Source organism: Anser brachyrhynchus (assembly GCF_964034855.1).
Source record: "Anser brachyrhynchus genome assembly, chromosome: 1".
NCBI classification, from domain to species: Eukaryota; Metazoa; Chordata; class Aves; order Anseriformes; family Anatidae; genus Anser; species Anser brachyrhynchus.
Window position 1 is genome coordinate 61,900,285 of NC_137694.1, and position 21,985 is coordinate 61,922,269.

The following is a 21,985-nucleotide window of genomic DNA, read 5'->3' on the forward strand; positions in this document are numbered from 1 at the left end:
CACTTAGTGATTTGCTGTGAGCATTAAGTCCTTTTAATGTGCGTCAAAGCCCGATTGCTGCCTTAATGCAGATGTGCCTTCACAGCATCCATGTGGGGAGAAAAATTCAGAGTGCTGAGAGAGAACCATTTAAATTGAACACAGTGCTTCTGTGGGTAATTTCCACATATCTTGAAAAAAAAATCATAATCTTTTGTAGCTTCTTATACTGTCAAGCTTTAAGGTTGTAAATCCCAGTCACCACCTTAGTCTGTACCTCTTGTCAGTACATCAAATATATATATATATTTTTTTTTTAAACTGACCTCACTGACAGTGCAAAATGTACTTTGCCTGGAAGGGGGATGGGGGAACCTAGATAGGGATTGGAGTGATTAGAAAGACTGAATTTATCTTATTTTATGGTGGCTTTTGGTTCTCAGGATAGTTTCTTGTCAGGCATGAGCAAATTTGCAGAGGCAATAAAAGCCCATTTGCGGAACATAGACTTGGCTGTTGGCATTTGAGAGCTTGCCCCTCTTTCAGCATCTCGCTCCCACGTGTTAAGGGTGATGCTATAAAAATAACATTTTTCTCCCTGTAAACAAAATAAAAACATCAAGAACTCTGTCCTTGTGCAGTCTCAGCCTGAAGAGTGGTTGAAACAAAGCCTGTAACCCCGAGATATCTCCTGGTTGGGTTTATGTGAGAAGCTGATTCTGGTTTAAAAACTATGAAGTTCTCTCCAGAAAAGAGGGTATTGACCTTGCTTTCTTTAGGTGTGGGAGGAACAATGTGTCCCTGTTTCTGTCCTAACAACTTTGGTAGTGCTGCAAGTAATGTGAGGGGCTTGGGTGGGTTCTGGGCCGCTTGGAGGGGATGAGCAGGTACGGCTGGCAATCCTTCATTAGATGGTAGGCCTCTTCTGCCGTGTGTTGCGATGTCCGTGTATCGCTGCTGCTTTATTTTGCTCTATATCGCTCCCCTTTTATTTAATTTCCCCTTCCTGGTGTTTTAAAAAGGCCCCCAGTTTGGCAGTCAAACAGCGTCTTCTTTGTGGAGGCCATTTCAAGGGCCCTGGTGTCGTTATTTGGGGCGGGGGGACCACCGCCTGGAAAAGCTGTCAAAGCAAGCGCTTGTCGTGGCTGCGGGCTCTTGCCTCGCTGAGGGGAGGTGGGACTTGAGTACTTTGGGTGTTGTGAAGGTGTCTTGTGTCTGACGGGCAGTTACATGAGCCTGGGCCCTGGGAGGACAAGGAAGCAGTCATCCTGCTGCTGGTGGGTCCAGGCAAAGGGCTGGACGCTTGGCCGAAGCACAGCTTGGCACACGCAGGCCTTTGGTGCGAGCGTACCTCCAGCTCTGACTGAGAGCCGCTTATTAACGTGTGACGGGCACTGCGAGGTCTGTCACGGACTGAAAGGAGCAAACTCGAGCCCTCTAGCTGAAATCCATGAAGCAGCTGAAGAGGGGAGTTTTTTTAAATGCGCTAGGCTGGGGAGCACTTGGAGTCATTAGGGGTCTTCTTGCGTTATGCTGTCCTGAGTTGTCTCTTCTGACAGATGTGCAGAGCGCTCGGATGAGCAGTCTGTTGCTGTCTCCTTAAGCTTCCTGTTCCATCCCTCTCTAACTGTTTTATCTTTTCCTTGGAAAGTGAACTTTGAGGAGGCAAGGACAGCCTCTTCCCTCTGCTTATACATGTAAGGATAACCCTCGATGCTTCTACGTGTCTTATTTGCAGGCTTGTTTCAAATGACGATGCAGCAAATGCATCTGTTTTCTGTGTGATTGCAATCTGACATGGTGGTAATGGTGGTAGGGGTTGTTTTTTGGTTGGGTTTCTTTTTTTGCCCATCAAGATTAGGTTCTGTGGTACATCCTTCAGGTGGCTTAGTTTGCCTAGTGGTGCTGTCTTCCTTTTTACTGCAGGAAAGAGGTGAAAATGACGGTGTTTTGCTGAATGCTTGCATTCTCAGCACTTGTGTGGGTATGGGTGGAAATGTGTAGCGCATCTCTAATTTCATGTCAAATACAGAGCAAGTGCCTGATTCAACTTGGCTATGCGTGCAAAAAGTACCTCTGTTAAACTCTTCGATGAATAGTGCTGAACGTGAGGAGCAAGGGACGTCTTTTTAGTTATTTCATAAGCTCTGTACATCTATTGTGGAAGGTGAAATTCAGTTAACATTGGAGATTTACGTTTTCTCAGGAGAGGAGTTGGTATATTGGGTGAGATTGAAGAATTTGTCTTTAAAAAGCAAAGCATAATGTTGGATACAAGTAAAAAAAAATGGAAAGGAAGGGGAAAGCCAAGGAAGAAGTAAAATGTTGTAGGTCATCAGAGAAATATGAGTATCCCAGGAAGTGGCACATGGTGGTGTTAAGAGACTATGTCTAAATATATAAATTTATATATATGTGTGTGTGTGCATGTTTTTTAATGAATACAGTAGCATATATTATATATATATAAATATATATATTAATCCTGATGTATTTTTATGGGTTTTAGCAGCCTTTAAAGCACATCTAGGAACAAAAGTAGCTCTGTCCTTTTCTCTAAGTTACCACAGCCTCCTAACTGTTGTTTTGAAAGAATGGAGAAACCTGGCTTCTTATTTCAGCAGCTGGCAGCTACCTGAGAGCTCCGTGGGAGAGTTTTGACTGATTTTCATAGAAATGGGACCTGATAAATATCTTATAGCAAAGCACGTGGGTTGCTTTATTTTGTTTTCCTTCCCCCTCCAGTTCCAGGACTCTTCATAGGAAATATTGGCAGCTGAAAGGACAAAGTTAGGAATCTGTAGAGGTGGTATTTTGATTGCTGTACAAACACAGCCCTTTTTAGTTGTGTATGTTTTTCATGTATCCCTAAATCACATGTACTGATTATTGCTACAGCTGTAATGCTTACAGGAGCAGTGAACTCCATTTTTGTTGAATGTTACCTTTTTAATGTATGTGGTGGGCAGTGTGGAGAAATTAAGAATTTGTACTTTTGCGTGACTCAATCTTCATAATGGATTTTAAAGATCTTGAGCTTTCACTGAGCAAAATGGCGAACAACCTTTTCCCTTTTGGGTGTAAGGATCCGGAGCAAGGAAAGGAAAAAGGGAAAGTCCACTTGTGGTATGTTGGGTAGGTCCTACTAGCATTGTCCGTCTTAACTGCAGATGATTGAACCTGGGGCAGGTTTAGGGACTCTAAACTAAAGGTGGAGGACAAAAATGGTTTGCTTGCTACTTGGACAGTTTGTGTAAATATGCACCATGTGCAGTACTTAAACACACAAAGAGGGAATTGCATCTTATTTTGAGCTTCTTCTCCTGTGCTATTGGATACACTGGTTCTTACAACACGTTATCAGTGTTGTACTTGGGACCATGCAGGACACACAATGAGTTCAGCTGGAAAAGGAAAGTCCATATTTAAAGCTGTTCCTATCAGTGAGAATTTTGTTCAGTACACTGACTGAACTTGCTTTGGTGCTTTGTATCCTGCCTTGTTTTGTTGCGTTTTTTTTTTTTTTTTAATTTATTTATTTATTTATTTATTTATTTTTAAAGAAGGTAGAAGATGCATGCTAAACAAGAGCCTGTGGGAAAAGTGAGGCAGCTTAATTACCAAAGCAGCACATAAAAGCTTTCTAAAGAAATGTAATTTTGGTCTTGGATGTGGGAAATCTTAGATGCAAATGTCACAAACTCTTGGTTACTGTGGTGAATTGTTTTTCTGGATGCTTGATTTGGAATGGAGGTTTAACTTGCAGAAGTGCTCACAGCTGCACCTGAACTCAATGCATACTGTTTTGATAAAGTAAAGTATAATAACAGTGCTAAATCATCTTAAAAATCCAATTCCAGTTGTCTCCAGTTGGTCATTTTAAATTAATCGATACTTTTTGGCCTTAATCTCTCCATAGCTCACTTGAATTTTCAGGACCGCTGTGGAAATTAATTCCAGTTGGTGAAGCATTTTGATTGTTCCCTAGGAGGGAATTAAACAACTCTGTAGGAACTGAATTTGAAATGTATTTGGTAAAGGAGAGATGAGGCTGTGCAAGAGGCAACGGGAATAACAAAACATGGTATTCACCCCAGCTAAGGGAGTGCCGTGCACTCTGTGTGTTGGGTAAGGTTCAGATGCTGCAGAGAAAGTTTTCAATCACATTAGGAATGTTGCTAATTTTAGATTTATATAATATGCAAAGACACACTGAAATAAACCTTCATAGGTATTTCTGAATACCAGGGTGCTTTGCAACTGTAATGTTCAGTTAACATACTCTGTATGTACAATTTAACAGTGCTAGTGCATTGCATGTAGGATCTTTAGCTGAGATTTTGTGAAGTATATGGATGGCTTAAGCCAAAAGGCCTGGCATTCATGGAGTTACTGAAAAGGTAGGTGAAGGGGAACGCTTCTCATCTAGAGTCATTGCATGACAGAGCTGTGAAGTTCATAGGAAAGTTCATCCGGGCAAGGGGGTCCTAGCAGTCAGGATCATTTGCTCAGCAGTGAACTTTGGTGTCAGGGTTTTGAAGGCTGAGAAGAGTTCTTTAACAGCCAAAGTGACCAGCTGTAGGATGTGGATTTTCCCAGCCATTTGGATAGCTTAATCTCTCGTTCAGGCTTTCTTTTCTTATTATTGGGTGGTTTGCAGTGTATTTTATCTCATCTTGGCATTGCAATGCTGCCCTGTCCATATCCATACAGAATACAGTCACCAAGGGCATTTTCTCAGCCTGCTGTTTTGGACTCTGTCTCATTACTTCATGTGTGGCTCCTAGATCATGACAGTTATAAAGATGAATACTCACCTTCAACTTCTAAACCCCAGTCGTCTACTCTTACAACAACGTGTGTTGCTTGGTTTGGAGAAGACACTGCCCTTCTCCTCCAGTGCATATTTCATTTCAAGATTTCATGTGCACCTTCTTGCTCGTTCCCATCCTCCCGTAAATCCTCTGTCATGGTTCTTCAGACCCCTCCATCAGAAATAACGTTGTCATGAAGGGTGTGCCATGCCTTTCAATATGACCAGTATTGTGTAGTCTGGTCAATTTTTCCTCTGTGTGCCTAAATGTATCTTGTTTTGTGCAGTATTCTCAAGGAGTTTGGGGCACGGGCTACTCCTTGTTCTGCTAGTACAGGGCTTGGCAGAGTAGACTAAAGCTCTTAGGGGTTGTTATAAGAATAAACTAATAATGATTTTCAGGTATTGCCAACCTACTGTGCTCAGAAGGAGGAGGAAGGAGAGGGGGAAATGTACTCGCAGCTCTCCTGGCTTGGAGGAGAGATCACCGGTGACTTCAGGAGCTGGAAGATGTCAAAAGATAGTGATTCATTGGTGACCAAGATGGTGACTGTGTAACAGGGGCTTGGAAAAAGCAGGGAGAGGGGAGTGTCGAGGTGGGATTTGACCAGTGTGCTGCTCCATCACTCCTTTTCAGAGGGTTTATCTGGAATGACAGCTGTCACCATGCACGCATAAAAGTCAATGTCAAAGAAGAGATAAATGCAGTCCTTCAAAGTTACCTCAGTGTTAAATGCACTGTGTTGCTGTCTCTGAAAACCATCTGTAACCCTGTGAACTGGCTAGACTGGCTTTAATGCCTGGAATAACTCGGAGCAGTTAGCGCGGAGCAAAGTGGCGGTGGCAGGGACGTCAGGTTTGTCAGCACAGTCAGGTTCCAGGGAGGACAGAGACAGGCTGAAGGCCAGCATTTCTTGCTGCCTTACAGCAGCTGAGCCCTTGCGATGAGCCGGGGGATTAGAGGTGATAAACATCAAAACCCACAGTCTTAGAGGACGTGCCCTGTTTTGCTGGGCACCCGCGGCCAGACTTCCCTTCGACTTGCATGATGATACGAATCTCAGAAAGTTCAGGGCTAATTACTTGGTTCACTGACAACTCTCGTTTAAAAGTAGCCTGCCCTCCCAAAGGGAGGCTGAGGTAGCTTACAGACGCTGCTGGCGCTGCCACGGTACAGCTCGACCCCGAGGTGAGACAGGCAGCAAGTGGAGCCTCCATGCAGTACCATGAGGGGAAGGCTTTGGCAGACGTTATCCAAATAAACATTTGAAAGCTGCATTTGCCAAGGGATTCTGGATTTTCAGGCAAACTTACCCCTTTAAAACTCTTATCTGAATGATCTACACACACCAATTGAGAGGGAATCCACCGAATATTTCGTTACAATCGACAGGGAGGGAATGGCGTTTTTGTCTGTGTAAGTAGGGAGGTGCAGGGAGGCAGGGTGGAAAGAGAGCAACGTCCTCTCTCCTGAGTTAATATTTAGACAATGCTACCTCTTTTTTTTTTTGTAAATACTTCTATTTTTATAATTCTGCATTTCCCGGAATGCTTCGGGAGTAAGCCTTTCGACAACTTAAATACGGTGCTTAGCCCTTGCTGTACAGCTACTCCTCTTGGCAGAGCTGGGCTGGCAGTTCTGGAGCGTCTGATTACAGGATACGTGTTTTCATTTTTAATCCCTCGGTGTGCCTTTACTCAGATTACCCCTTTCCTTGCCAGCGGCGGAGGTTAGGTCCCACCGCAAAGCAGCGACCAGCCCATGCGCTGTGCATACTGCTCCCATCCTGCAGTCGCTCAGCGCCTGCGTGCCGCCCGTCTGTGTGGTCCTAACAGCAGCGGCAGGCAAACACGGAGGCTGTAAGACTGCTCTTATTTTTGTTACCTACCTGCAGCTGAACTCTGGTGACATCTCGCCAGCGTGATCCGCCGAGATGTGTAAAGGTCTTGTATCAGCCTCGCAGGCTGTTGGTGGCATAGCCGCAGCACCCTGGCTGACTCCCGCCGTGCTGATGTGGTGTCCAGTTAATTTGAAGCCGTGTTGCTGTGTACTGACTGCACTCCTCTTTGTGTATGTGCTTGCTCTCTGCTTTAATTCCATATATGCCATAAATACTGCGTATGAAGGCAGGAGAGAGCTCCGAAAGGAAAATCAACACCCTTTTCCCTTCTGTATGTTTGGCCTTGGTTTCCAACTGCTTGATTTATGGACGTGCCTCTTGCAGCTGCTGACGAGTTGTGGCAGAGGACTGCGCTGTATGCTGCTGGGGTACAGTACAGAGGGGTGGGGTAATCTGCTGCAAGAGGAAGGACCACCATATACAACTGAACCCCAGCAGTAGGAATGGGAATGGGGTTTTTTTAGGGTAGAATTGCAACTGCCAAAAATACATCTACTTTTTCTTTTTTTTTTTAATAAGGATTTTGATGGCCTTGGGAAATTATTTTAAAGATTGAATCCTGAATTCTTGATCTTCTGTCATACTTTAAACCCAAGAAAATAAATCCCTTTTCTGCAAGCCAAACATCTTCCCTCCCAGTTGCTACCCCATGAATGGAAACAGGGAGTTAGCAACTTACCAGACCAACCTTCTTCCAGTTCTTAATAATGCAAGGCAAACTGTTCAGCTTTATTCAGTGAAAGGTTGCATGGCTTTCTCCTGACTAGTGAGCTTGCAGTAACTGGGGGCTGAGGTCAGTTCTGCCAACATATAATGCACGTTTTGTTGCTGCCAGTCAAAATATGCATCCAGTGCTGTGTCCCCCAGATGTTCTGGGGAGGAAATTACCATGATCACCATGCCACTGGTGCTCCTGTGAAATCATCAGAGCCACTGCCTTCTTTTATACTTATTAAATGAGTCATTGGGGAAAAATCTTGAAGTTGAGAGAATGTAAAATCCTTTGTTCTTAGAAGTGTAATGCCACCACTCCAGGTATGTGGTGACTGCAGGCAGCGAGAGGAGCAGAGGGCTGGCTAAGCACTGCCTGTGCAAGGAGGAATACAACTGAGTCAACAGGCATTAGCGTGTGTAGGACGTGGCTCCCTGGCTGCTCTACCCGAAGGCTTGTTTAGTCTTGCTCTGCTCGGTGTTAGCAGCTTTCAGCAGTGTGCAGCGATTAGTGCTCTGTGTCTTTCCTCACTGCTCCTCTCTGTATCCTGGGGCTAAGATTAGGTTACAGCCCCAAAACAGTTGTCTGCATTGACTGAGAGCTGAATAGTAAGGGCAGAGTGTTGCTGATGGACTGAAATGCCTTCTGTGTTTGTTTCCCTTCTCTGCGGGAGGGATGACATTATTTTCGTTTGTAGTCTCTCTGTCTCTGACCTAAACATGTGGTGTCCAATTTCCTTCCCTGGCAGGTGACCTGGAAAATGAGGAATGGTGTCTGGGTACCGAGCTGACTCCAGCAGCAATAAAGACTGAGCCAGTGTTGTGCGAGACGTCAGGCCTTACTCCCTCCGTCAGTCTCACTGTCACGGCCACATCGCTGGACGGGGAGCAAGCCGAGCTGCAGGCTGATGCCCTGGTACTTGCAGACTTTCTTTTCTCTTTGTGCAATTAGGTATAGATTCTCCTAGGATGCTACGTGCCAGTTTGGCCTCCTTTGTGCCAAAGGTATCAATCCAGGGTGCACTGCAGTCAGCTTTAATTTTTCCTAATGCTTGCTGGTGTCCCACTACTGCTGTAAGAGTTTGTGCTTCGAAACTCATATCTGCATCTTCAGGTCTTAATGGTCGGATGCACAGCTTTCTCTTCTGTGCTAGACCATGCAAAAGCCTGGGGCTGATGCTTTTTAAAAATATTTAAACAATCTCTTCTGAGCCAGTCCCACCTAAAGTGACTAACCCATTTGCCCTATGGAGTCTGACAAACTAATATCCTCCACAATGACTTGCTTTAGTGCTGCACCTTCCCTTCATCAGGGTGAGACTCCTTATTTGACGTGACTGGAGTGTTTTCCTTTTCGCCTACAAAGTCACTTTTGCCAGGCCTGTCAAGCTTTGACATTTTGAGGTGCTGCTGCTTTCACTCCAACCTTCCCAGTAAGGCGTTTGTGATCCCTTTCTGACCACAGCTGGAGCAGCCAGTGGGCATTCACAAGGGCTTAGTTTGGCTGTTTAGGAGAATGAACTGCAGCAGCTGGTGGCTCACCCGAGCTCCCTACCAGTGGAGAAAGTACTGTGACATTCTCATTCCCCAGGGTGTGATGGCAGCCCAGTCCATCTGGAGCTGGAAAATGTTGGAAATAAACATTCCCACTAGGATGTGGGTCAGAAATATGTGCAACAGAAGTTGTTTCATGAGAAACTGGGAAAACTGAAACACATCTTTCCCATAGTCCTCTTGTAGTCTGCATGTACTGTTCCCAGTACATAGCCTTGTTGTAGCTTGGGGTGCTGTGATACTACAAAGAGCATCTTGGGACTAACTGGTGTCTCATTACCTTTGCATGGATTAGTTACACAGGTTATTGGGAGAGATTCTGGCTGCACTGAGCATGCTGGTGTGCCAGACTGACTTCCTCAAGCCTGGGGATGTAGCATTCAGGCAGACTGGCCAGCAGCTTGGCAGCCTGGTGAGCCAGCCCTGTCAACAGGGCAAGTCAGATGTCCTCCAAATGTCTGTTGGCCATGGCTGTCTCTGTTCCTTCTCCTCCTAACAGTGAAATGAACTTGGGTCTGACAATCCAGGGCTCACTGAGTGGCACCTGGATCTCGCTCCCAGGTGACAATGGCCTTGAACAGGCTCTCCCCCACTGCCAGGAGCATTTCTATCTCTGCTCAAGCTGGCTGTGCAGTCCGGCAAATCCTAGCGGCAGCTCTGTTGCTAAGAGAAGTAATTTGAGTGGGTTGCCTGCTAGCTTTCAGTCTGAAATGTCATCTTTGAGGCGTAATCTTTTATTTAGCTAAATATAGCAATAAGAAAAGCCACAGCAGGACCAGTCAGGGCAGCATTCTCTGTAGCCTGGCTTAGCAACACTGTGTGAAGCAGTTCAAGCTTTGCCTGTAGTAGAGTAGGAGAGGGAAATCTCTCCATTTATGGAGAAATCATCCTTGTACCCTTCTATAAAGACCTTAAGAAGTGTGCTTTGGGTTTTCATGCTGTTAATTTCTCTTTTCTAGATGAAACCACTGAGCCAGAAAGTCCTTCCAGAGATTAAATTGGAGCCCCATGAAGTGGATCAGTTTCTGAACCTCTCTTCTAAGGAAGGTCTGTTAATTACCAACCCAACACATGCAAGGGAGATGACCAGAATGTGCGATGAATGTACTTTACCCTGATTAAATATTTGGCTTCCTTGTTTGCCGTGTTAAACTTTAGGCTGAAGCTGTTTCCTTCTAGGGATTTGACTCAGGCGGTTAAAAAGCCAGCCTTTCTGACCCGTTTATATGTTCTTTTTCTTTGTTTTTGTCTTGCACATCACATAGAAAGTGATCTCTATTTTGTCTGCAACATCCTAACAATTACGCGGTTGCTGGAGGGAGCTTGAATCTTTAAAGTACAGGATTATTTAGGTTAGAAGAGAAATCAGCTTGAGGGAACTTAACTAAGGCACATAAAATATGAAGAGCACAAGTGGGAACTTGGCTGGTTTTAACCTCTTTGACCTCTGTTACAAAAGCAAGGAAGAGAGTGTATATGAAATTAAGTTAGGTGCATCTGGTTTTAGCATATTTGTTGCAGTTCAGGTTTAAGAACCACCAGGGTCCCTTTGAAATATATAAATTGAGGGGGAAGGAGTGATGATCCCTGCCCCAAATGTAAAACATGAATTTGTGGCGTATAATCTATTAGCCTGGGAAAAGTTTGAAAGAGCCAAATATTTTGACTGAAATTTAAGAAGGTAACTGTATCTCAGTTAGGAACACTCGGTGTTCTGTTAGTGAATTCTTTTATGTAGACAAGTAGAACTGCTCTAGGAGGAGAGGCAATTGACTTAGCAGGTGGAAAAAAAAGGCTATATCTTAATCCAAAACATAGATGGGATTGCTCAATCTGTGAGATTAAGGGCATTACTGTTTTACAAGTGTACATCTGGCAACCAGAGTTAAGATGCTAGCCAAAAAAACCTAATGTGTAATAACTTTTTTTTACTGTTTTTGTTCCTTCCTCCCCCACCACCCATTTGATCTTTTCCATTCAAATTTGCAAAGCGTAAAAGAAGTGGAAGGTGGAAAATGGAGCCCTGTATCTTCCTACTCCCAAATGTGATTGCTGTAAATGTATCTCAGAGGAAAAATGAGTTAGTGGACATCCAAAAGAGCCATAACTAAGTTGTCCATGTAATCTGGGTAGGTGAGACTGCACCGTTTCTCTTGGTCCGGACCCCATTTGGTCATAAGCAGCACTTTGCTTGCCAGTTGCAGCACAAGTTCTGTTGGCTGCAAGTGCAGCACAAGTTTACTTATGGCTCTAGAGGGCACAATGTGAAAGAGGTTCCTGCAGTGGCTACCTATGCTATTCCTGTTCTATCAGTATGGCAAAGCCTTCACTTTCACAAGGTTGTCACCACCTGCCAGTTGTACCAGACTAGATCCTTAGGAGCTAAAATATTTATTTTCTTACTGTTGATGTAACATCTTGGGCATGTTATCTTCTCTTGAAAAATACTGGCAATTTGTTAAATCCATAGCAAGGTTGGGAAAGGCTGTTGTTTTTGGAAAAGGAGGTGCACTGGCTCAGAGCCCTCTCTACTAAAGTGGTTTCCCAAGTAGGGTACTTGTACTGGAGGTTTATACTTAAATCTCAACACATTTGGAGAAGCTGAAGGGTAGGTAGAAATGATTTGAGCAGATTAGCAGAGCTCTGCTTTGTCTGTTGAACCTAAAGACAGCTGCTGTGTTTCATGCCTTCTTTGGAGACCTACATGCTCTGAAAGTTTTCCAAGTTTCCACTTTTTCTTGACCCATCTTTTAGCAGAGAGTCCTAGTCTTGGACAACTGGTGGTGGTGGTGGCGGCAGTGGCTCTAGTGGAAGTTTACGTTAGCACCTCCAAATCTTACATTGTATTTCTCTCTTGCCATTCAGCAGTCGACCCCCTGCATTTGCCTCCAACCCCTCCCAGCAGTCATGGCAGTGACTCTGAAGGAGGGCAGAGCCCAGCTAGATCGCTCCCTCCTTCAAGCCCGATCCAGCTGCAAGCCATGGCTAAAGTCACGTCGCGCACAGCTTCAGCGCTTTCCAATTCCCCTCTCCTGACTGCACCACATGTAAGTTGGGCTCAATTTTTCTAGAATCTTTTTTTTTTTAATTACTGTTTTTGCCATACATTTGCTAATTTCTGTTGTTCTTTGGATGCACCCACCTCTGGTCAAAATTGCAGATCCAGTAATTCTTGCTCTCTTGTCTATCATGTTCCTACCGGGAGTGGTGTGTGCCTCTTCTCTGACTTGAGGCAGGGTTGAGCAGTGTTAGTTAGTTTCTTCCATCATGGGTTGTGTTTCGCATTAGCACCCAGCTCTGCTGGGCTAACTTGTCACTGGTAGATCTGTCCTCTTGTTGCTATGTCTTGGAAATCAAGTGATGATTTTTAGGGAGGGATTTTCAGCAGTGCTTCTCATTTGTCTCTTTCTCCATTTGAGCCAAGGGGAGTTTTACTGTGGGCCTCAGAGCTGGGCTGAAAGCAATTGTTTTGAGGCAATCCTGCCCCAAAGGTTCAGTCTCTGAATAAAAGCTATCTAAAAAGTCTTCCCCTTCCACTCACTCCCAATTGCAAGAAACTTGAGTTAGTAGACAGAGTGCTCTCTGAAGTGGGAGAGCTGCTGACTCACTCTGTTCCTTAACACCCTTTCTCTAGGGCTGTGTGCACTTACTGTGACATTATTTCATTTCTGTGACACTTGCAGAAATTGCAAGGGACTGGCCCGCTCATCCTGACAGAGGAGGAGAAGAGGACACTGATAGCAGAGGGGTACCCAATCCCTACCAAACTGCCCCTGACAAAAGCAGAGGAGAAAGTGCTGAAGAAAATCCGCAGAAAAATAAAGAACAAGGTAAATAAATGTTTGTTTAGCAGTTTTGCTGGGTAATACCTCCTCATCCTTCGCTAAAAATTTTGCAACATTTCAGTAGCAATGGTCTGTGATAGTGTTGAATGCTGTAAAATGTCTTTTAACAAAGTATTCTTCTTTATTCCTTAACACATCCCTCAAATTGTCTGCCACTGTGACAGTGCCTCTCTGTCTAGGTATTTACCTGAACACATGAACAATAGAGTATTTAGTAAGTACAGTATCAAGTTGCTGTTGCCTGGCTCCATTTTAAAAATCACTGAATTCCATGACCTTTAGATGTATGGTTGATATCAAGGCTGTGAAATGCCTTGCAAGTCTTCTCCTTCTCCCAGGATGGCAAAGAGCTAGTGATGGGGAGGAAAGCATTTTTTTTCAGACCTGGCAAACTCGCTTGTTCTGGATGATATTAGCACATCTTTGAAGGTTAATGCATTCTGTTACTGGTTTGGCAGACAGGTGTAAATTTGGCCACACTGAACTGAAATTTGGTCTAATATGATTTTTCAAAAATGTTTAAAATTTCCTTGTGTATTTTATGTAACACTTTCATATAATTACTCATTTGTATTCAAGGGTATCATTGGAGGTCCCTTGGTCCAACTCCTTGCTGTGAAAGCAGTCAGCTTAGATCAAGTTACTAAGTGGCTTGTCCAGTCACATTTTATTGTCTGAGTGATGTGTCCTCAGCCACTCTCTGGGCAACCTGTTTCCATATTAGGCTGTTTTTCTGGTTAAAAATAATAAAATAAAAGCTTTGTGTCTAATTGGAATTTTCCTTGTTGTAACTCATATTCAGTGCTCTTGTCATTTTTATATACACCTCTGAGAAGACTGAATTCATCTTTGTTTTAGCAATAGGATTCTCTCCTTATCTTCTTAAATCTGAACAAATTCAGATTTCTTTGCCTTTGCTGATATGTCATGTGCTCCAGCATACTTGTTATAGCCATGGCCATCCTCTGGACTTGCTTCAATATATCCAAAGAATTTATTTCAGAGCCCCAGACTTCACATGGTTCTCAACTGTGGTCTTGCAGATGCTGAATAGAGAGGAAGAGATACTTCCCTTGACCTGCTGGCTACAGTCTTGCTAACATAGCCCTGGCCCTGGTTGGCATTTTTTGCTATGGGGGCACATTGTTGACTTATGTTTGTCTGGTTGTCCATCAGGATTCCCCAAGTCTTTTTTTCTGCAAAGCTGCTTTCTAACCTATGCATGGGTTTTTCCTCTCCCAGTTGCAGGATTTTCTCCTGGCATCATCTTTTAGTATTTGCCCTAGGATATTCTCTGCAGATGAATCTGATTTGCTTTTTAAGGATAGTTCTGTAAGAGCAGAGTGATCTTTTTCCTACTACTGAGAGGGAGCAGTCTTGCTTCAGGATGTGGAAACAGACCAAGTCAGTGCTTTGCTTGCCAGGAATGGGAATCAGAACAGTACTGAGGCTTGAATCAAATAATGTCAGGGCTCTTTACCAGTTTATTAATTCATCTCTGCTGCTTTTTTTCTTTGCAAATATTTGGTGTTTTTCTTCCCTTATCCTTAGATCTCTGCCCAGGAAAGTAGAAGAAAAAAGAAAGAATACATGGACAGTCTGGAAAAAAAGTAAGCCAGCCTCCTTCCTGTTTCAAAGGTTCCAATAGCACTGGTTGCTGGAATGGGAAGGGATCCAGCTGTTGATGCTGGGACTGTTTCGTGCACAAAGTGCCAGCTGCCATCTCGTGGTTGTGACTGAGAAAAGGCCCTTCTTCTGGCTTCTGTGGTACATGTCCTGAAATGCTCCGTACATAACTGTGTCTATCTCCAATGCTTAGGTAATGTGCTGGCAAAGACCTTAAACCTCAAATAAGACAAGACCCATCTACTACCAGCCTTTCTCTTGTGCAACTGTGTTGGTCTAGTGGGTGGGCAGTGTCCAGGGAAAGGTAGGGTCAGAGTGAATATATTCTGTCTTCTAGTGCAGATGGAGACAGAAATTGGAAGTGGGTGAGTCAAGACTGCTTGGGAGAGTAAGCAGGACTCAGGAAAACAACATGTGACCAACTGACTTCCTTTAACAAGAAGGAGCCAAATCCCCAGTTAGTGATTTATATCCCAAATTAATCTTTCTTCAAGAGACAAGTATCCTGGTATTTTTCTTATGCACTTCACCAGATGGATCTGCTAAACCCTATGTACCATCTTTGGTGATATCCTTGATGAAATTTCCTTTTGTTCTTCTTATGTCTTTATGGGTGAGCCTTGCTTTCTCAGAGTTAGACTGTGAAATTCTAGCATACATAAACAGATATGAAAGTATTTCCCTTTGCCTTTTTCCTCTTAAAGCTATTCAGGCAGGTCATAGTTGTCTTTTAGGAATCCCATATTTTTACTTGAACCTCTTACATGGCAGGTCATACGATAATCTCCTTTTGTTAGGGAGTTTCCAGGGGCAGTGAGGAAATGAGCACCCACTTGGAAATGAATCTTCTGGCTTGTTAACCTCAATACACTTGAAATTCAAGGATCTGATTTCAGAAGCATGGTATTTGTTAAATTATTTAGTGCCTCATCCTAGAAATGAAATGCACACATGGAACACCCCTGCACAAAATAATTGTTAGCAATACAAATAGAACATGTTCAGTGACTTCTAAGTATCTGTCCTGTGGCCTGATGGACAGAGAAGGTTGGAGCAGGGTCTTTGCCATTGCTATTTCAAGGGGCGAAAAGTAGTTACAGCTTATCCTGAATAAGCTGCACCTACTGGGTTGTAGTTGAGCACTGTAAGCAGATGCTCTATAGCGAGTAGTATCTAGTGCAATGTCTTCTGCACCTTCAAGCAGGATTAAAGGTTATGACTAAAGTTAGTTGGTGTAACTTTTTGTAAATGCAGGCAGAATCACAGAGCTCTCTGTAAAAGCAAATTTGTTTTGTTCCAGAATGTCTTTAATAAAGGACTAATTTTTTTATATTCGTCTTTCCTTCTGCTGTCTCCAGAGTTGAGAATTGTTCAAATGAAAACAGTGAGCTGCGTAAGAAGGTTGAAGTCCTGGAGAATACTAACAGGTAAGGTGTGAAGGGAATAAATCAAACTTTGGCATGATTTTACAGGGAAAAAGAAAAACACAAAAGTTAAGAGATCAATTGAAATGTGAAGAATAGCTGTATCTGATCTGATTAGCGTCAAAGAAAGATCATGGAGAACAGTTACCATGACAGTGCAGCACAATGTAAAATAGTGGGGCTTTGATGTCAGCTGTTAAACTGTCTTCTAGCTTGTGGTGTGTTTGAGAAACCTTTTAGTATTCTTCTTTGAGTTCTTCTACAGCCCGAGGAAACATAATTAGTGATAGATAACAAACAAAAAACTGCAGCCCAACTCTTCAAATTGTCTTTTGTCTGTGAAAGACTGCTTTGACAGGAGGCTGTGACCAGGAACATGACAGTTGCAGAACGTAGTGATGAAGCTCAAGAGTCACTGTTAGTTTGTTCTGGACTACTAGATGCCATTGCAGTTACTGTACGCTGTTCTGATCATCTGACACTCCAGAATATCTTTCATTTCAGGAAATACAATTTCCTTTGGAGGGGGAATCACCTTCTTCTCATTTCTTCATTTCTGAATAAATGGGTGTCTCAGTGGTGACTCTCAAAGGATACGTGGCAGAAAATGATCTATAGCTGAGCTTTGAATTGGATGTTAGCTGAGAATGGAGTGTCAGTCATGGCTTATGCTCAGCGTGTTCTCTGTTGAAGGCAAATTCCAAAGAGTAGGTACTATATGAGCCCACTGGTAACACCTTCTGTTTAGAGGCATTTGAAGTGATGGCTGAATATTACCACTAAACATGATGGTAGCACTGACGTGTGGGAGGAAACTTGGTTTTCAAGATAGGACCCACAATCATGAAAAATGGCCCCAGAGCTTGTCTGGCAGCCAATGTATTGCTAATTGAGTGGCATGTGTTGTTTCTAATCTCCGGATCCAATCTCTAATTTCATGGAGCCAGACCCTGTAGCACTGTAATTTGCTAGAGTGTCTCCCACACACTGCTCATGCATAAAGACATCTGCTGCTTGTTTGAAGAGAGCCAAGCCATTTCTGTCCCTCCTGTATCTTCCTGCAGTGCTTTACGTAAAAGAGCCAGGAATTGTTCTGCAGGTGTGGAATAGGGTTCTTTCTCCTAGGATCTGTCCCAGTAGGTGCTGAAAACAGCTGCTAAAAGGGGGGGTGCAGCTGTGGATGATCCACTCAGGGACAAGATGTTTTCAAGCCTTGAATTGTTCTCCCTAGTTTGGCTAAATTTGGCCAGATTTACATCTCTTGTTGCAGATGAAGTCATGAGAATGGCTTTGTTAATATTTTCCATTCTTTTAGACAGGACCTTTAGCATCTTTTCTGTTATTTTATGATCTTAGTTCCCTAAAGATAAACGGTCTAAAAATATTTACCTACCTACATGATATTATCTCTGAAATCTTTATACTCTGGGCATATGGGATGAGTTGCATTGTTTTCTTCCCTCTGCACGAGCATCAGTGCTGATTTGTAATCTCCCGCAGAGAAACAGATGTTCCTGACCCTCCTCACAGAAATTCTTGTATTCTATGGTGATCTGATTTTGGTATTTAGATGCAAACTGTACCTGAAAACTGTTAAGGCTGCACATCCAAGTATTGGGAAATTTGTAAGAGAGCCTGCTTTCATCAAGCCTGAATTATGTAACACCACTTTTTTTAAACCTCACCCCAAAGAGACGCTTTCTTTCATTTAGTGTATAGCTGTGTAAATGTCTTGTTCAGAGAATGATTCAAGGTCCTTGCTTAATATACATAATCCATTTTTCTACATTGAATTCAAAATGACTGGTTTCCTCACTGGTACGTTGCCTTGATGTGTCATCCAGAAATTAATCAAGTGTTTCAGAACTTGTCTTCATAGCATCCTGTAGCTGGTACTTTCATCTCATATTTATAGTCAGGGATCGAAGTTCATAAAGAAGTTAAGGTCAAATTATGCAGATCCAATTTTATTCTTGGATGCCCAAATTTAAACATTTAGGACCTTATTTCTCAAAGTTCCTAAGCACACAGTCATACACGTCTTATTTAATAAGCTCAAATCAGAGCCCAAGTTGACTTCAGTTGCAACTTTGAGTGTTCAATGTAGTAAAAAAAAAAAAAAAAACAAAAAACCTCATTGACATTTTATATGAAAGTAGATCTACAAGTGTTAGAGCTGTCTTCTGATAGCAAAAAAATTTAAGAGTGGAAAAAGAGAGCAAGAAAATAGCACTTTGTTTACATGTAAAATGCGCATGCATTCAGTGTGGATGAAGACAAAGTTCGTGGTTTTTTTTTCCTTTTTTTTTCCCTTGGAAAATTGGGCAATAGCTGCTCACTTAAAAGTTTGTGCACACGTATGTACAGTCAGTCACTATTGTGTTTTTATAGTCTGTCTGGAGTTGAGGGGAGCTGACAGGCAATTTCCAAAACATACAACTATTGAGCAGCAGAATTTTCTTTCAGTATGTGGAATCAGTTTTTCAGAGCATGTTGTTACTCTATATATAGAACAAATTTTACACAGATACATACCTAAGACTTCAGGGAAACCCTGCTTACATTTCAAAGTCTGGCTCCAAACCATGGAAGCACCACAATTTTTTGCTAAAAAAAGTAGCATAAGAAATTTTAGAAGAATCTTTCCTGAGAACCTGCTTTAGCTTGAAATTCTGGGTCTGAAAAGATTTGATGTAAGATGTGTTAATGTGGTCAAAGAAAAATTGCATCCAGAAGAATCTTCCTTGATTTTCATGTATCTTATAAGGCAAGGCAGGAGGCTGTGGGATCAAGATGCGGGGGAGTTTTTAATTCTCATTAATGTGAGTGGGTGACAGCAGCATTTTTGGCATCTTCAGTATTAGAACACTGGCATATGTTTCCTCTCCTAATTTATGTGACTCAGTGCCTTGCAAAAAACCCATCCAAGTTCCTTTCTAAGGAGTTTTCTCAAAACTACAGGAACACATTATTATATGCACGTCTCTTATGCCTTGTAGCCACAAGTGAGCAAGGATCTCATTGGTCTGGTTAGTGTCCGAACATGTTGAGCACTGCTGTCTTAGAAGGGTGCGAGAAGAGGCTGATATCAAGAGTTGAACTGACTTTTCCCTGTCACCAAGAAGGCTCGATCCATTCACATGGTGGCACTGGGGATGAAGACAGAAGCTGCCATTAGTCTAGGCTTTTATTGTGGTCCATGACACCAGTAGCTGTGGCTATTTGGGCTTAAAGAGACAGAATTGAAACACTGGGTACTGAATGTATGACATGTGAGAAGTACTTTTCTTTTTCAATCCTGTTAAGTCTATATTTATAAATAAATACACTGACGTTCACTTTTCCTGGAGAAGTAGATAGAAATAGGATCCAATTAGCATATGGTTGAGTATGTAAATATTATTATTACAAATAGACAATCACAGAATCATAGAAAGGTTTGGGTTGGAAGGGACCTTAAAGACCATCCAATTCCACCCCCCTGCCATGGGCAGGGACACCTCACACCAGACCAGGATGCCCAAAGTCCCATCCAGCCTGGCCTTGAACACCTCCAGGGATGGGGCATCCACAGCTTCTCTGGGTAGCCTGTGCCAGTGCCTCACCACCCTTACAGTAAAGAATTTCTTCCTGGCTAATATAAACCTACCCTCTTTTAGTTTGAAGCCATTACCCGTTGTCCTGTAGCTACACTCACTGACCAAGAATCGCTCCCCAGCTTTCCTGGAGCCCCCCTTTAGGCACTGAAAGGACACTTTAACATCTCCCCAGAGCCTTCCCTTCTCCAGGCTGAACAACCCCAACTCCCTCAGCCTGTCCTCATAGGAGTGGTACTCCAGCCCCTTGATCATCCTTGTGGGATGCATACAAGTAGCTGCTGGAATTGTTCTGGTAGTGTAATGACTAGCAGGTTCATTTACTGACTGATTTACATGGCTGTTCTTTCATTTGAGGCTGATAAATCCATTTAACCAAGTCTTGTTTCAAGAAGAGAGGGATCTGGATTTACGTGCAATGAGACATCTTGCACTTCACTTCAGACCACCCCCATAACAGCTGACAAAGCTTGACAGCCCTGGACCCAACTCTTTATTTTGAAAGCAGCAGAGCAGTGTTTTTATGCTGAAGCAACACTGATGAAAAAATGCTGGTTTTTTTTTTTCTTTTGTAATTCAAAACAGAAAGAATCGTGATTTGTTGTTGTCGTTGGGTTTATTTTTCCTTTGAGGTATTCTGGTCTTTAAATGAAAACTTTACTTTGGGGTTTGCCTTGTCCTACAAATAGGACAGGCAGAGAAGGACTCTGTGTAGAGCTGAAAGAAAGAGAACATTTTTTCTTGCTTTTTAGTCATTAATGATAAGTTTTGTGCCTCACAAAGTAGATACATTCTCTGAAATAAAAAGGTCAAAATAAACATTGTTTCTTTCCCCTAGAAGCTATTTATTGTTGTATAAATCAATGTTGGATTTTAAATTTAAATACTGTATTGAGGAAGTTTTTCAGGTGGCTAGGTCCTGCAGTGACAGATTTCCTCTCCATACTGAAAGCGTCACTGGAAGCAGAGGGGAAGCCTTGACTTGTTCCTCACTCTGGTAGTGAAAAGGGACCTTCTGAAGATTATTTCGTGAATGCACACATGAAAACAAGACATCATGGGCAGAGTGGATTTGCTGGGAGTGCTGGAAAGGAGAGCAGGAGTCTTCAGTCACTTTACAGCCTTCCTTTGAGGTGCTTCCCTTGGCAGGGAAAAGCGTGAAAGCACATTTCACACCTCCTACGGAGGTGACCCTCTAATTGAATATCACTGGGAAACGTGTCAGACACAGTGGAAAATAATCCTTGTGGGTGCAAAGCCCCTTATACATGCTGCCATGGGATTGTATTTTCTCCTGTTAGGATCTAGCCATTGGCAGTATGTTGCACTAAGAGCATTCTTGGCCTTCCTGATGATATTTAGAGGAAACATCTTGGTATAACCCAAGTCCTTGTTCTTCAGAGTGGAGAACTGCTCCTTAGTCCTCTGTTCTTAGTCCAGACCATCCCGGTAGCCAACCAGTAACAATGAAGGCAACGGGTGTGCTGGAAAGGTCTTTTCACCCTGGAATCCAATCTTCCAACATTTCAGATTCGAATACCTACTTAATTATACTTTCCGAAACAAGAGTGTTTTGGTGTCAGCTCTCTGGGCCCCCCTCTGCCCAGCAAGGTTTTTTAAATTGGACACAAAAAGGCAGAGATGAGCAAAACCGAGGAGAATCGCCTCTTCTCTGTCGATATCCTCGACAGCCATTAACTGTTTTCTCACTGACGCCTCCACAAAAAGAGGCAGGAGTGATCTGCATTTCAAGTCTGCTGCTGCTGCTGCCAGCCCCCAAGCTGGGGAGGAGGAGAGCGCCTTCCTCTCATGCCTCAGAGCTGTTCTCTGTCAATCCCAGTGACTCAGGCCTGAAGTAGGTTGGGGGGGATTTAGTCTTGTGTAATAGCGCAGAGATTGCAGGGTTAAAAAGGCATTGCTGTGTAACATGGCGTATGGAAGGAATGCTGTATGTAGTTTGTTCTGTGCCAGAAGATGATACGTAGCATGTGTGCAAGTCTGCGTGACCCCTAAGCCATGAACTGTATGGAAAAGTGAGACTGGGGAGAAATGTTAGCAGGGAGCAGGGCATTAGGATGGTCTCATCTATGTGATGGATGCTGTTTCCATCTCTTAATTTGCCTGTGGTCTCTAACTGTGAATAAAGGACTGAAGAAGAAAAAATGAAATCACTTTCTTCTTTTTAATACTGAGTTGCAGTATAAACTGTGCTCTCAAGAGCATGCAAGACATTCTTCCTTAATAAGTTGGGAAGGATCTGCTGGCCCAGATAAATGTGCTGTAGTGCCTTGTGCTCATTTCAGAATGCATTCCTGAAGTCCTTGAATTCATTAAACCCTAATTAGCAATGATCATTGATGATTAAAAAAATCTATAATAATAGACAGACAAGTATATATTGAGCTGTAAAGGCACCTCTGGGTCTGTCCTACAATTAGCTTTTAGCTGGTTTGATCTTAAAATAAACCTTCTATTTTCTCTGACACCCTAACCTTGCTTCTTGCTTTAGCATTTGACGTCATGGTCTCCAAAGCTG

General features: G+C 43.0%; 1 protein-coding gene across 3 annotated transcripts in view; it reads left to right on the top strand.

The window, feature by feature from the left end:
• CREB3L2 (cAMP responsive element binding protein 3 like 2) overlaps positions 1–21,985 on the top strand; it is a 79,453-nt gene that overhangs the window by 46,700 nt on the left and 10,768 nt on the right. The window contains exons 1-7 of one of the 3 annotated variants that reach the window (XM_080582559.1): positions 1,195–1,318; positions 8,154–8,320; positions 9,918–10,005; positions 11,824–12,005; positions 12,642–12,788; positions 14,355–14,413; positions 15,788–15,856. In XM_080582559.1, coding sequence (XP_080438685.1) covers positions 1,210–1,318; positions 8,154–8,320; positions 9,918–10,005; positions 11,824–12,005; positions 12,642–12,788; positions 14,355–14,413; positions 15,788–15,856 — 821 coding nt within the window. In that variant the 5' untranslated portion in view covers positions 1,195–1,209. Of the gene's footprint in view, positions 1–1,194; positions 1,319–8,153; positions 8,321–9,917; positions 10,006–11,823; positions 12,006–12,641; positions 12,789–14,354; positions 14,414–15,787; positions 15,857–21,985 lie in introns of those variants that run through there. The other 2 variants (XM_080582557.1, XM_080582558.1) reach the window with 2 other exon arrangements.